The sequence below is a fragment of the Sinocyclocheilus grahami genome, unplaced genomic scaffold, assembly GCF_001515645.1.
Source record: "Sinocyclocheilus grahami isolate Dianchi unplaced genomic scaffold, SAMN03320097.WGS_v1.1 scaffold972.1, whole genome shotgun sequence".
Classification (NCBI taxonomy): Eukaryota; Metazoa; Chordata; class Actinopteri; order Cypriniformes; family Cyprinidae; genus Sinocyclocheilus; species Sinocyclocheilus grahami.
Genome location: NW_015506151.1, coordinates 539,914 through 556,742, shown reverse-complemented (window position 1 = coordinate 556,742; position 16,829 = coordinate 539,914). Strand labels below are relative to the sequence as shown.

The window sequence follows — 16,829 nt, the reverse complement described above, 5'->3', positions numbered from 1 at the left end:
TGAGATTATAGAACAAGTATCAGAAGAAAAATATCTTGGTATGATTTTAGATTCTCAGTTAAATTTTAAAAGTCATGTTAAAAAGTTGCGTAAAACGATTAAAGCAAATCTTACCAGCTTTCGAATAATAAGAAATTGTTTAACATATGATCATGCTTTTTTGTTTTTAAATTCGATGATATTATCACACATGGCATATGGATTAGCCATTTGGTCTCAGACAAATCAATCCATAATTAATCAGGTTAAATGTCTTTACAATAGAGCTTTGAAAATTTTAGATAGAAAGCAAATAAGATACCATCATTGTCAGATCCTAAGCAAATACAAGATTTTGAGCTTTGCTCACTTTGTCTTTTTTCATTATGTAAAGTTTGTTTAAATGTTTAAATGGTCTTGCTCCTATGCCCTTATGTGCGTTTTTCGAGAGATTGCAGGGAAGCAGTAGATCCACTAGAGCGGCTTCTAGTGGAAACTGTAAAGTTATACATTGTAAAACATAATTTACTCCGACTGTTCTCTCAGTGAAAGGTGTAAAATTTTGGAATTCATTGCCTGACTATTTAAAATCTACTGTAAATTTTAATTATTTTAAGAAGGCCACAAAATCTTGGTTGATACATCAACAAACCTGTAGTCGTGTTTAGTGTATTTATATTATAAATTTGTGTTCTAGTTTATTGTAATTGTAATTTATAAAAGCCCTCCTAGGGACAAGTGTTGCAAATTGGCTTCGGCTACAAGCACTATGGTACATGCATGGGATGATTGTTTTTTACATTTTCATCTATGTTTATTGTATCTGTCCCTAACAAATAAAACATTAAATAAAATAAATTGAGTGTGTCTCTCTGGTGAGGCTGGTGTCATGTCTCTTTGCAGCTACTGTTTAGTATGCTTTATTCTGCAGCTGGTAAATGCGTAGCGCAGGCAGCTGCATCATGGTGCCACAATGCAGGACTTTGTTCAAAAGTGCTGATTGTGCTTTTAAGAGGTCAGGCTGAGATTTTCCAACCTCCCATCAGTTCGCTTAGTTCCCTCTCCAGACAGTCGTGAAGCAGGAGTGGGTTTGTATTTGAGTATGAGGATGTGTTTCTTCCACTTGCCCTAAATGGGACCTTTTTTCACAGATCGGCACTTATTTTTGCACAATTATATAGGAATCTCTGCACTCTCCTCCAGGTACAGAAATAAAGATTTCTTCCAAATAGGAAAATAATGATCAGTAAATGAGGAGGGGGTTCAAGTAGCACAGGGGCCCAGACATTTCCTTAAATAGAGCTCTCTGCACTCAAATTCGCAGACTTGAGGCTCACATTCCAGGAATAGCTCCGGCTGTGACATTCTGCGCCACTTGAACACACACATAACCCCTGGAACATCCACAGGTAGACTAAATTGATGTTCTTACATTCCAGTGAGGCTTTTACAGACTCTACAGTCGTCGGATTACAGTGGCACTTCATGCCAGAGGTTGTCCCCAAAGTTTCCTTGAGAAAAGAAAAGTCTGTTAAACCTGATTTATTTTCTGGAAACTTACTGAATTTCACTTGGGACTTGATCAAAAGTTGATGTTTTTTCCCCTCTCATACAAATTTTTTTTTTTAATCTCAGCTTTAACTTGAATTATTATTTTTACTATCATTTTAATTTTTTTATCAATGAGCACCTGACATTTTGTTTTTTTAAATGTATCGGTATCGGTCGACATTGGATATTTGTACTTGGTATTAATTGTGCAAGCTCATTTCCTTTATATATATATATATATATATATATATATATATATTTTTGTGGTTGTTGTTTCAGAGATGATCACAGATAATCAAAATATCGAAATGTTTCTTTTTTGCAGGATCAGGCTAAACCTGATTTTGCACTACAGTGCATTTGGGTCAGGATGAAAATGGCGGAGCTCATTTGCACAGGTTGACAGCTCATCTGGGCTCAGATAGAGAAGATCAGATAGAGAAAATGCTTCGGGGTCAGTCTTGAATGAATGGGTTCACATGTGGGCCGTGACGAGCTTCCTGCGAGTTTCATCATCCGTATACTGAACAATAGAGACGCGCAACAGATGACTCGGAGCCACAGTGACTGCTGTATCTACTGACAGAGGCAGGTGTTTCCCACTTTGTTGTCTGTCCAGCTGAGCTCAATGGATAGTTAGTCTGTGCTGCTATTTCCAACGTCGAACAGAATTAGTGGCCATAAATATCACTGGCTCGAAGGAAGAGAGGAAGAAAGTGTATGCTCCAGCACAGACAAACTCTCAGCACAAAGCGCCTGCCAAGCCAAAATTAGAACTGTCAGCCATTCTCTAATTTCTACAGCAGACGTAACATTTGGTGATTGTGTGCGAAAAGGAACTGAGGCGGCGGATGAGCTGAAGCTGCATGCATACAGCCTCTGGGTAATTAATTCAGCTGACCGAGGGCAACTCTGTCTGTGTAGGAGTCAGAAGGTCAGGGCCCTTGAGACAGACAGAGGCAGACAATCATTCCACCATTGGTGCTTGTGCCAGAGTTGGTACTGTGGCAAACCTCCACAAGTTTAACTGGCCTGAGAGCCGAATAATGACGTAACTGCCTGTTACAACATAACATGCCTGCAAACAAACATGCTGCATCATGGTCTTTGTCGAAGCTGTAATTTTAAGTTATTTGTAACAAAAATTCTTAAGAAACAGTTTATATGTAAAAAAATTTTAATGAATGAAGCTTTATATGTATCTGTGTGTATATAATTATTTGTATAAAATGTTTTCATTATATACATTGTATGTGTATATATATATATATATATATACTTTTTAATATTGAATAATAATTTGATTAAATATTATACTTCCTAATTAATTTAATTTATATATATTTATGTATGAGTATGTAATTATATACATAAATATATATAAAATTAATTATAAACCATGATTTAAGCATGGATATATACACACACATACATTTTTTATATTTTATAAGATTTTAATAAACTAAATATTTGACTTCGTAATGGAATTAATTTATATACGTACTTACACAATTAAAAAAAATCATATTTCATATTTTAATAAATTAATTCTATGCTGAAATATTATTATATTGTATATATAAAGTACATTTTAATGTTTTATTTTAGTACAGTAATTCTATACAAAAAATAATTTATTTGTATACATAACATCAAAATTACATATAAAATATAAAAACAATATTAATATAAATATATTTATAATTTTGAACATAATTTCATTTTTTAAGATACTTAAGACAACTTTTATATATTAAACTATTTTTAATTAATTCTAAAAACATGACAAGACAAATTATATATATATATATATATATATATATATATTTATAATTAATACACTTTTCTTTGCCCTCAACTAGAAATAACACTAGTAAACAGAGACTATGATGCTATATGGGCATCTTCATCTTGGAAATGAAAAGGGGTTTCTGAATTTCTCATCTGTATGGCTTGGCCCTACTACTGTACATGCTGAGCTTTAAGTGCACTGTAAGGCCCAGACAGGGTGCTGGTGGGGTCCAGGCTTGTGTAGACCTGTAGAGACTGAGCCATTACCTGTTAAAGCTGCTCTTGAGGAAAGGTGGGGCCACTAAAGTTCAACAGGGGCTTCTTACGCTATTTCTTTCTCTCTCTTTCTCTGCCAACTAAAACGTCAGCCTCTCCAGAGCTTCGTGCACGCTCCCGTGGGTGTCATATCAGTATACCACACGTCGATTGGGTAATTTCTTCATTCTTTCCTCAGTTACTTCTTGGAGTGTCATCTGAGGCTTTCTCTCAGCTTCCCACTCAGAGGACTGTCTAATTCCAGACTCCTGGGAATCTCTTCAGTGCTGCTTTGTCCTTCACATGGAAGCGTTTCCACTGGTCATTAGGTGGAATGCTGTTTGGTTTAGCCATACGGTAATTCTCCTCTCTTTCTTTCTCTTACCCTCCCTTTCTCCATATCATTGATGCTCCGTATTTCTCTCCACCCACTACGCTGCTGAATGCATTAGATCTTGGGGAGCCCGTTTAAGGAAGTGTTTGCTAAAGTAGCGTTGAGGGGGATGATCTCAAAAATAAGGTATGTGTCTAACCAGCGTCGTTTCGGATGCAACGCACCCCAGTCGGAAACTGTGCATTCTTTTGTTGAACCTGTGGTATGCCAGCACATTCCGCACTGCTGAGCTGGAGCAAGCAGCTAGAGGGATGGGTGGGGCATCTCTCTCTCTCTCCCTCTCTCTCTCTCTCTCTCGTTCTTTCCCTTCTCACTCTCTAGCCACTTTTTCCAAATAGGCCATTTTTCCTTTCCCCACTTTCCCTCCTGGAAAAATCTTCTCGATGCAAGTTCATACTGTGTCCACAAACCAATTCCAGTGTTGTTTTTTCCCTCATAGGTGGAAAAAAGTACAGACCTCATTTTTAGACCTTCTGATGTGTTATACAGCAGGTTTGGTTGTGTCTGGTTCTTGTGTCTGGTGTGTATTTGCATTATTTGTGAAGCTGATCTGAGGTTGTGTGTCCACTGTCTCCGTCTCAAGAAGAGATTTAAAAGTGGTGCATCATCCTCCCAGGAACATGTTGTGTGCTTACTGTGTTGACTCAACAACTATAAAAAAGGAATGATCCCATTCTAAACCAACTCTTGCTGTGTTTGTTGCGCTAACAAGAGAAATGTTGGACAATAGTTGAGGCCAGGATCACCATGGATGCAGCCACATTATGAACTTTACCAAGAGACACCATGTTATTACCATAATGTTGTTTTTAATACTGTAAAAAAACACTATATTAGTGCTTCTCAAGAACTTTGTATATAAACTACCATTCAAAAGTTTAGGGTAGGTACATTTTTTTTATTTTATTTTTTTTGTAAGTAAAAACATTAAAATGATCAAAAGTGACAGTAAAAATATTTATAATGTTACAAAAGATTTTTATTTCAAATGCCATTCATTTAAACTTTCTAATCATTAAAGAATGCAAAGAAAATCATAGTTTCCTCAAAAATATTAGGCAGCACAACTGTTTTCAATGTTGATAATAAGAAATGTTTCTTAAACAGCAAATCAGCAGAATTAGAATGATTTCTAATATTAAATGGAAGACTGGAAAAATGGCTGTTGAAAATTTTGCTTTGAAACCACTGGAAAATAATTAAAAATATGTATTTTATATTTATAAATATATATTTTAAAATACATATTTAAATTATTATAATATTTTACAATATTACTGTTTTAACTGTATTTTTAAAAATACTTTTTACTGTCGTGAGCTTTATCTTGTAAGAAATTTCAAGGGATTTTTAAAGTTGTTTAAATTATGCGTGACATGAGTCCATCTAAAACTACTTTAAACCATATTTTCACATTATTTCATAATTGTTCATGTAGTTTTTATAAGCTCATATTCATTGAGAAGCTACATGGAGTATATATATATATATATATATATATATATATATATTTAAAATGAACAAAAAGGCAAAAAGATTATTAAATGTGGTAAGAAAATAAAATTTTTTGCATCTAAAATATAGATTTATATAAAAATGTAATGCTTGTATATGAAATATTATTTTAAAAATACCATATGAATGTGGAAGTAACATAGAATAACTATCTGGTACCACAGTACTTTTTGTAAGGGACAAAGGTGAAAATTAGGTTGCAAAGCAGCCTCTGATCCCTTGTCTTTCGGTGACCTCCTTTCTGTGTGCAGTGTGTCGGCACAGGGTGTGCTTCAGCTGATGCAGTCTCTGATGGTCTCATATAAATAGGGTGTTATCACCAGTCCACTGGTGTTTGGAGTCTGTCCTATTTTTAGCACGAGAGAATCATGTCTCTGACAAACACATCTCCTCCGTGGGCATGTGCGTGACTGTTTGTATGACTGTGCGTGTGTTTTTATCAGCCGCCAGTTGTGTCCCTGGTGTTAATGGAGCATCTGGTGGCATATGATGGGGGTTGAGTGTTATCGAGGCATGTATCCAGGTCAAGAGGTGCACTGATGCTGTTACAGTAGCCTGCAGGGGGTTTATATTCGTTCTCTCATTAAAAGTGACTCAAAGTTCATCTATAATTAAAAGGGAAAAACGTCTGTCTGCGTACGGTCGGCTGAACGGTCTCTAATGTGCACTGCTTGGGTTTAACCATCCGTCTGGTGAACAGCATGCCTGTCTGTGTTTCTGTTTGTTTGTTTGTTAAAGGTCTGTCGATGTAAAAGAATATGTTCTATTCATAACACAATTCTTTGCTTCATATGTAACATTTCATATAATCAGAAAGCAAGAATTTATATTGAGTAACGAATCGGTTGACTAAATGATTCAGTGAAATGATTCAGAAAAAGTTTGTTTGATATCTAAATGATTCTGTGTTTTTTAATGAATCTGTTTAACAAATTATTCAGTGATAGCATACTGCTCTTACTATTTCTGACAGAACATTTTATGTAAAAATTATAGGATAACTATGATAGTGTGATATTCCCTAATTCAGCCAGTCTCTTGGTTGGTTCCTGAACAAATCAGTGTTTTTGAATGAATGAGTTGATTGAATGATTCATCACTCACTCATAAAGAGAGTCATTTGTTTTGTTCTTGTGTAATAATATTTCACAATATTACTGTATTTTATATTGTATGTATTTTACTGTTTTTACTGTATTTGTAACATGAGAGACTTGTTTTAAAAACATGAAAAATATTAATGACCCCTCAGTTTTGAACTAGTGTAAGTGGGCATGTTTTCACTAGACCTTCAGTAAGATATAGTCAAATGTGTGTGTATATGTGTATATATATATATATATATATATACATACAGTGGGTACGGAAAGTATTCAGACCCCCTTAAATTTTTCACTCTTTGTTATATTGCAGCCATTTGCTAAAATCATTTAAGTTAATTTTTTTTCCTCATTAATGTACACACAGCACCCCATATTGACAGAAAAACAATATATATATATATATAAATAATGGAATTATAATAAATTATAGATGGAATTATATTGTTACGGTTATTTTTATTTACATAACGCCTTAAAACAACATGAATGCTGACCAAGTTGCTTCACAGTGAACAATAAAAAGATGAAAATCATACAAATTTCAGAGTTAAACATTTAAATCAATCATCTTAATCCATAAAACCAAATAAAAGTTCAAATTAAGAATTTAAGGCGAGACACTGCAGGTGAATAGGGTAAAAAAAAACTAATAGTGATCGCCTTACCCAGCTGATTGATTACATTGATAATTGCAAACATTTTTTGTATTACAAGTTTTCTAAAATGTTCGATTTAAATATACAAATGAGTAATTATTTAATGAAATATGTGTATACTGGATGATGTCAGTTTCAAAATTCTTGTAATTTTTTTTTTTTTACATATTAAGAGTCAAAAGTTTTTACAGAGGGAATTTTGGGTATCTCATTTTTGTCACTCCATAATTCAGAAAATGCTTAGAACGGACAGAAAACACTACATTTTCACAATTTTTTGGGGAATAAAATGTTGTATATAATCAAGCAAATTATATATGAACAAATCCCTCTGTAAAAACCTTCAGGATATAGACAGGAATAAAAATGTAAAGTTTGTTGTGTGTAAGTGCTACTGAAGTGGAGATTTATGGCTCAGTGTAGAAGAAAAAACGAATTTTGAGAAAACGGCCTTTAAAAATTATGTATTGTAATTGAAATCTATTGACACAAATAGATAAAGTGCTATAAAAGAAACAATTAACAGTGTCTTTTGGATGTTTTCTTTCCACTAGTCTGAAAAAACACTTTATGAATAACCAAAACTTGACAGGTGCATGAAAAAACAGTGTTTTTACCTGCAGTGTCTCCCCTTAACTCACCAAAACTAACATAGCTTAGTTATGATTAGGCCTAATAATCATTATTGATTTAGTGACTCACTCAATTTTATTTCTGAATGAATCTGTTATTTTGAATGAATTAGTTTAATGAATGATTCAGTGATAAATTCACAATCGTTTGCTACTTTTACTATTTCTGTCATAGCTTTACATTTAAAAAATTGTAGGAATAGAATGATGGTTTTATATTGTGAATTTAGCCAGTCACTTGTTTTGTTCCTGAATGAATCAGTGTTTTGAACGAATCGGTTGACTCACTCGTAAAGTCATTTGTTTATTGAGGCTCAGGAGGAATAGTATCTCAGTGTTTTTGCTCAGGCCTCGTTCCTCTGGAGTAGATTGTTCATAACAATGTGCTGTTGAAGTGCAGCTTCTATTTTAAGCCAATCGGAAGGTTAAGTGGAAGGGGTGGAGAAATGACAAATTACAACTGAACACAAGGATGTTTGAAAGCTCTGCTCGCTGAGAGCGGGTGCCACGTGGAGTTCACTAGAACGCATTGTTTTACTGTCTAAAAATGACTCAGTGAAGCCTTAAAGAAGGGCTTTCCTCAGACTGACCGCTGTGAATCAACTCTGATTCACAGTCTCTCTGCAGAATGTTGCTTTCACTACGTTTCTGTCTCTTTCTTTCTCTTTTTCAGTCACATCCAACTTTTTTCATTCCAATGCTTTAGTTAATAGTTGCAAACACTTTGAATACTGTAAAAGGATGGCGGTTTTGTTGGATAAGTTAAAAGAAGAGTAAAAGAAGCAGAGAGTTTTTGGGCACCGAAGAAGACCGAGAGAAACACATGTGTGTGTCACGTTCCACCAGCTCCGGGGGTCTATGAGTCGACTGCTAAGCTATGGGATATGAATTTGTATGTGTTATCTATGCGATAGAATTAGTAATGTACCTTTTTGGAACTTCACAGCTGGCCAAGTCACAAGACCATTTTGCTAACCAGTTTAACTACGTTGGTTGGGCTGGAAGACCATCATAAACCAGCTTAAAGGGTCATATGATGTTGCTAAAAAGAACATTATTTTGTGTATTTGGTGTAATGAAATGTGTTTATGCGGTTTAAGGTTAAAAAAACACATTATTTTCCACATACTGTACATTATTGTTTCTCCTCCCCGCATTTCTGAAACGCGTCGATTTTTACAAAGCTCATCGGTCTGAAAAGCGAGGTGTGCAAAACTCGCGTTTTAATCGTCAGTGGCAAATTCTTTAAATATAAAAAAATGTACTTACAGTCTCTGAGTCAAAACAGCCGCCATTGTAGTCTATTCTACCAGGATCAGGAAACAGTCCTCCATAAAATGTGCTGCACACAAATGAATATTTGGGTTGAACTGTTCTGGAACAGTGTTGTAAATACAACTTAACCACTGATTTCTAGTCATGTCCTCTTTTGGAAGACCAAACAAAGTAGTTTCCCTTTCACAACGAAACAAACGGTGGGGGGCTAGAGTGAGCGGAGGCCGGCTTGAGTGAGCGGCGGCGGGCGGGCTTGAGAACGGCGCGGCTGGTGGATTCGACGAAGGAGCTTGTGGCAACCACATGTGATGACCCCAGGCTGGACTCCGCTTCGTCCACGGTGAAAGCCGATCCGGCAATCCACAGTGCGAAGTTGATGTATTTCCTCAGCGACCAGCACGCGAAGTTGATGAATTTCCTCAGCGACCAGCACGGATCAACTCCAGTCATGACGAAGCGGATATCGTCCTCTTTTGGAAGACCAAACAAAGTAGTTTCGCTTTCACAATGAAACACACAGTGTATTCACGACATGGCGGCAGCAACAATACTACAGCGAGAATAAAAGTTACGCATTCTTTCTTTGCATGAACATTTGGGCGGCGTTATGCAAATCTTCCCACATAGTGACGTAGATATGTGGGGGCGTGTTAGAACGAGCCGTTTTAGGTAGGCGTGGTTGACTCTTAACTTTTATAAAGAATATCTCTTTGGATTTGAGACTTTAGTCTTTGCAACTTTACAGATCTTCTTTATGCACCAAGAGCTTGTAACACTCCAAAGAGAAAGGAAAAATTTAAATCGCATCATATGACCCCTTTAAGCCCTGAAGTCATTTTTGCCTCTGTGAAGGTGTTGTTTTTTCCGAGTGACATACACAGAAATAATGATTAATAACTCCAAAACTGTAGCAAGGAGAGTCAAAAGGTAAGTATCGTTTGATAGAAATATTAGAAATGTATATATTTCTTTCCAGGGGCGATTATATAGCTCCCCTAATAATGGCCTAGGAACGCCCATGTTTCTTTCTATATATTTAGGGGAAAAAATCTCTTTAAATTTGGACATTCTTATCCTGAAAAATAGATGATAAAGTGTAAGAAAAAATTTGTGTGCTCAAGAAAAATTTTTCATATCTATCTTATTTGACATTCAATGTCTCAGGAAAGAAATAAAGATAGAAAATCTATTTTTTGGCGATATTTCCCAACATGTGTGCTGTATGTGAATAAAATTTAGTGGTGATATCATAACGTAATCAAAAGTTACAGCATTTGGAACCAAGGTAGCGACGTACACCGACGTAATGCCTTGCTCAAGTTTGGTCAAAGCCCCAAACAATTATGCTTGTTTTTTCCTACTCTGTGAGACCTTTCAAATGACATATGAAAGAGAAGAATGAAAAAAGGATAGTTTGAGAAAGAGGTCCAACGTCTCTCTGGAATCTCTGCGATCGGATCCTGAAGGAAGTGAACGGGGGGATGGTGGCAGAGGAAGTCAGAATCCTTGAGATGAGTAAGCTGCATTGTTTTAGCAGCAGCACTCCCTCTGTATCCAGCTGGATGGGTGGAGCGAAGGAAGAAGAACTGCGTAATGATGGAGGAGTGTGGGAGCCATAGAGGAGCTGGCAACCACTGAGGTAGAGCAGGACGCTGGCCAAGTTGAATGCTGGACTTTAATTTTAGTAGAGGAGTGTTGCTGAGGGTCATGAGGACTTTATTACAAGATAAACTCATCACAACCTTTGGCAAAGCACAAACTGAACTGAACTGAGTGGTGGTGACACATAGTGGTGGACGTACCTTCTCTCATCACTCATTGGATGTAACTTATGAAAATAGTCCTGTGTTTCTGACTAAGCACTTTAATCTAATTTTGATTTCAGAAACTTTCTCGTACATATTTCGTCACATCTTGTAACAGTTACCCCCTTAAAGGAGTAGTTCATCCAAAAATGAAAATGTTCTGAAAATTCACTCACCCTCAGTGTAGAGTTTGTTTCTACATCAGAAAAGATTTGGAGAAATTTTGCATTACATCACTTGCTCACCAATGGATGCTCTGCAGTGAATGGGTGCCGTCAGAATGAGAGTCCAAACAGCTAATAAAAACGTCACAATAATTCACAAGCAGTCCACACGAATCCAGTCCATCAATTAATGTCTTGTGAGGCAAAAAGCTGCAAGAAACAAATCCATCATTAAGGCATTTTAAATTTAAACAATCACTTCTGGCCAAAATACCAGTCCATAATCCATAATAACGAAAATAATCCATAATAATAAAAAGTCCATCCCCTGTTGTCCTCTAATATCAAAATCCACCCACATGTTTAGAACTGTTTTGGACTCTTTTCACTTTTAAACAGTGCTTGATCTGTATATATTTCTCTCCTGATTCAGACGGGGTGACTTTTTCACGGTGGAAAGCAATATCATGGATAGAGGACTCATATTTTAGGCTGAAGCAACAGTTTGAAGTTAAAAATATCTTTATGAAATTGTTTATTACAAACAAACAGCTTTTCACTTCACAAGACGTTAATTGATGAACTGGAGTTGGTGTGGATTATTGTGATGTTTTTATCAGCTGTTTGGACTCTCATTCTGCCGGCACCCATTCACTGCAAAAGATCCATTGGTGATGTAATGCTAAATTTCTCCAAATCTGTTCTGATAATGCAACAAACTCATATACATCTTGGATGGCCTGAGAGTGAGTACATTTTCAGCAAATTTTCATTTTTGAGTGAACTATTCCTTTAATAAGACATGTTTTAAAGTGGTTTGTGAATGTGGTTGCACACACATGGTCTCATTTAGAACTGAGGATATAAACTTGATCAAATGTACACTTTTTTTGAGTTTTGTAATAAATGGATGTTGATTTAAAGTCTGGGTTAGTAACTGAAAAGTTGTGGGTTTGAATACCCTCATAGATAAAGGACCACCAGGGGTTGTGAACTGGGTGTCAACTTGCCCTCTAGAATCCCGGTGGCCCATCAGTAAAAATGGAAGGGCCTAAAAAAGATGGTCAGAGAGACACTTGATCATCAGTCCACAGTCGTCCTCAAGTCTGTGCATCTGTCTTTAGCATGACATTGGAATGAGGTCTAAACAAGCATAGCTCCATGCTAAACATGACAGAAGATCGCTGAAACATCTCTACTCATACACACGCTGATGAAACATTTATGATTCTGTTTCATTACGCTACAAACATTGTCATTTTAAAGTGCTAAACATGTCTCTTGATCTAATGGTAATGATTATTTTCTGCATCTGCATACTGGTGAAAACATTTCATGGTCACATTTAATGCTAAAATCAAAAGAAATGCCACTTTTTACATTCTTAGAACCTTTTTTTTGTGTGGCAATTTAGTGCAAATTCTCATTACCATAATGCATCCAGATGTTATTTTTGTTGGGTTTTTTGTATCCCCATGAATTTATTAAATAAAAGCAAGTAATAGAGTATTTGAGTGCAGATCATCATCTTTACTTTTACTTTTTCTGCTTACTATTTTAACATACATTTAATATAGTTATTTAATGTAATATTGTCAACATTGAAGGCAGTGCAGAACATACTACAATGTTGTATACATTTTATAATTTGAATATATAATTATTTTTGCATATGTTACTAAGAAATACATTGTTTTACATTATATGTTAAAATGAAAAAAAACAACAACTAATTGTTCCTAAAAATTAGCATTTTCTTTAAGAAAACAATAACTTTCTTTTAGTTTTGGGGTGAAATGTGACCTGGACATGTTGTTGATAGCTTTCATGAGATTATGATCATGTGTCATTAGACCTATAAGAAGTGATTCCATGTCCAAAGTAAAGACAGACAGAATAAATGAGTCATAGACGTGATCAGGAGGTGGTCAGAAGTTCATTCTGTGGCCAGCGTTTTCTATTATTAGTGGTAGACAAAGCCTCTGCCGTGACCTCAAAGTATCTATAGGGTCATTCCGTGTCAACTCAACCAGAGGTCCCCGGCTCAGATTTTTGATTTTGCTAATATTTTTTTCTGAAAAAAGATAAACATGTATAGTGATGAAAGCCAAAATATTAAATGCCATGGATGAATATTTACTGAGTAATCTACTATTTTGTAGAGGGGGGTCAAAATCGCAATTTTCACCTGAGATTCAGAGCCAAATTACAGTTAACCAACATTTGGTTTTCGACCACTGAAAATGGGTAATATTCAACGATCTGAATATGGAGCGTCATTGAGGTCCCCATATCTCTGGGACTGTATGATATAGGGCCTTTAAAATGAAGATTCCAAAAGAAAAGTTTATTAAGAACTAGAACCTAAAATCACTTTGTGATATTTAATATTTCTTGAGTTATAGGCATGCAAACTTATATATTTATATATTTTTATTTAAAATAATATTTATGGCACTCACACAGGTATGTTCAATGCAGTTGTTTTGACCGAAGGAAACAAGATACATTTCTAGTTTCAACATTATTTATTCTTCAGACATTCCTCTTTAAAAGAAAAGAAGTATCATATTTATGCAAAGTGACTCACATTTGGTTTTTGACCACTGAAAATGTGTACAATTTTAACGATTTACTCCTGGAGCCTATTGAAATTCCAATATCTCTACTGAACCATATAGGGCCTTAAAAATGGAGATGCCAAAAGGCAAGTTTGTTAAGACCCAATATCTAAAAGGGCATTAAGATATCTTTAATATTTCTTGAATTACAGGCATGCAAACTTTGGAGAAAAACTTAAAGTGCTTTTTTCCCCATTTTTGTATGGTTACCATTAGCACATAATGCAACAAAGATTGCTACAGTCAACAGATTTTACTAACAGACCTACCAATCTCTGTGTAAAATTAACATCATGATGCTGCCATCTTTCTGAAGTCATTTTTACCCCTTTGTAATTTGGCTCTGAATATCAGGTGAAAATTGCCATTTTGACCCATCTCTACAAAGTAGTGGATTACTCCGTAAATATTCATCCATGACATTTAATATTTTGGCTTTCATCACTATACATGTTTATCTTTCTTCAGAAAAAATACAAGCAAAATCCAAAATTTGATTGATTTGAAACGGAATGACCCTATAGTTCCTAGTTCATTTCTGAGGCACATTACAATAGGTTGCGTGACCCTGGTAATGAATAGTGTCCCCACCAAATACTTAAAATGCGGCAGTTATTTAAAAGGAAGAGGAAAAACAGGGATGACTTTGCTCATGTTATTTCATCCAAACATATATCACTGTGACCTCCCATGCACAATGCGATAAACCACATCTCTCCCATGATAAACTCTTATTTATTTATTTATTTTTTTGAAGGTGTTCTTTCTGGAAACATATGTGAAACTTTGAAGTTATTTTATTTTATTTTTAAGATGATCTTTTCTGTAAACTTATGCTAACCTTCTTCCTTCTCTTATTTTGCAGTGGTGATCAGTCAGTGGCAGAGTGAGTCTAAAGAACGGGTCATCTCTCTGGTTCTGACCCACCTGCCTCTCCTTAAACCGGGCAACGTCGAGGCCAAAGTGGAGTACATGAGTCTCCTGCCGAAGATCTTGGGCCACACCATCGAACATGGCCGGCACTTAGAGGAAAGCAGGCAGCTTCTGTCCTACGCCCTCATCCACCCCGCAACCTCCCTCGAGGACCGGGGGAACCTCGCCCTCTGGCTCAACCACCTGGAGGAGCGGGCGGCTGCCCGAGGAGCCGGAGATTCCCTTGAGCGTGCACCTCCACACCTCTATCCCCACCACCAGCGCTATGGGTCGGATGACCGTCTCAACGGGTGGCAGAGCTCGAGGGACTCTGGGCTGGGAAGTTGGCAGCAGCAGCAACAGGGCTGCGAAAACGGGCACCTCTCACTGTACCCATCATCCTCCGTGCCCTCCACTATCAACGCTGCAGGTACAGGCAGTGGGACCAACACAAGTGAGTGGACTATTCTTCATTTTCGGCTTAACATAGGATGCCGTCTGTCTCCCATTTAGTCTGTCTATAACCACAGGTGTTTCATAGGCAACGTCGAGGCCAAAGTGGAGTACATGAGTCTCCTGCCGAAGATCTTGGGCCACACCATCGAACATGGCCGGCACTTAGAGGAAAGCAGGCAGCTTCTGTCCTACGCCCTCATCCACCCCGCAACCTCCCTCGAGGACCGGGGGAACCTCGCCCTCTGGCTCAACCACCTGGAGGAGCGGGCGGCTGCCCGAGGAGCCGGAGATTCCCTTGAGCGTGCACCTCCACACCTCTATCCCCACCACCAGCGCTATGGGTCGGATGACCGTCTCAACGGGTGGCAGAGCTCGAGGGACTCTGGGCTGGGAAGTTGGCAGCAGCAGCAACAGGGCTGCGAAAACGGGCACCTCTCACTGTACCCATCATCCTCCGTGCCCTCCACTATCAACGCTGCAGGTACAGGCAGTGGGACCAACACAAGTGAGTGGACTATTCTTGACATTTAATATTACATAGGATGCCGTCTGTCTCCCATTTAGTCTGTCTATAACCACAGGTGTTTCATATAAGCTAGCTGCTCTTTTGTCTATTTCATCTTTGGCAAGTGAGATTAAAACAGCCGCAGATCCAGTCTAGTAAGATGTCAACTCGTTCAACATTGAGACCCTCTCAAGTTCAGATGTTGTACTAATGACTTCAAGTTTATTTCTGTTTATTTCTCACATGTAGGAGCATTCAGAAGTACTATAGACCATGAAACAAGAGGAAAAAATGTGTACATGCGGCACTGCCGTGCTGTGGGCATAACAAAGATATTCAGAATGAACATATCTGTGGTCAGAGCATGATATTTCCAGCTAAGAATGCAAGGGTCTTTTTTTCAGATGAAGGAGACAGCTGAGGATATAAATAAGGGCACATTTAAAGCACTGCTCCACCAGATCCTCTTTATTTTTGACTACTTGGAGTACTTAACAGCACAAAGGACTGGTTTCACTCTTCTCCAGCAACATTAGGATGTAGGCTTAATTCTTAAAAAATTTAGGCTTAAAAAATTCTTTGCCCAAAAATCTACCTCCAAACATGCTAAACTACCAAAAGTCCAGAATTTTGCGACCTTAGGGAGCGTGATGGATTGTAGCGTGGTAGAAGACTAGTTAGGTACGCAGGAGCTAACCCATTAAGGGCCTTATAGGCAAGTAATAATATTTTGTAACTGATACGTGTGTGTGTGTGTGAGAGAGAAATATTCATATATGTGAGAAATATGATAACTTTTAATATTTATGTATTTATTATATTTTGTAGAGACAGATTTGATAAGTTCATTAGGATTTTAATTAAAACTACTAATTAAAACTAAATACAAATATTTAAATAAAACTTTTAAAAAAATACTAAAGCATTAGCACATGACAAATAATACTATAGTAGATTATAAATAATACTAAAACAACACCGGTGTAAACAATAAAAAAGTTCCATTATTTTAACAATTAAAAAAAATAATGTATTTAATAGTATAATGATCTCATCCTTTAGTAATGATTTTCTTGTTATTTTTTTCTCAAAGCCTGTGAGAAAATCATTAATGGATCTAGTGGATTGTAATCACCAATGGATTCATGTAATAAAGTTCTTCAATTTAAAGTAAGAGCTACATGGTTTGCAGGGTATATGTATATATATATATAT

The 16,829-nt window shown here is 36.6% G+C and overlaps 1 protein-coding gene across 3 annotated transcripts in view; it reads left to right on the top strand.

The window, feature by feature from the left end:
* Positions 1–16,829, top strand: part of LOC107564952 (protein Smaug homolog 1-like) — a 45,026-nt gene that overhangs the window by 13,597 nt on the left and 14,600 nt on the right. For 2 of the 3 annotated variants that reach the window (XM_016250131.1, XM_016250133.1), the window contains 2 exons: positions 14,607–14,687; positions 15,195–15,614. In XM_016250131.1, coding sequence (XP_016105617.1) covers positions 14,607–14,687; positions 15,195–15,614 — 501 coding nt within the window. Of the gene's footprint in view, positions 1–14,606; positions 15,108–15,194; positions 15,615–16,829 lie in introns of all 3 variants that reach the window. The other variant, XM_016250132.1, reaches the window with a different exon arrangement.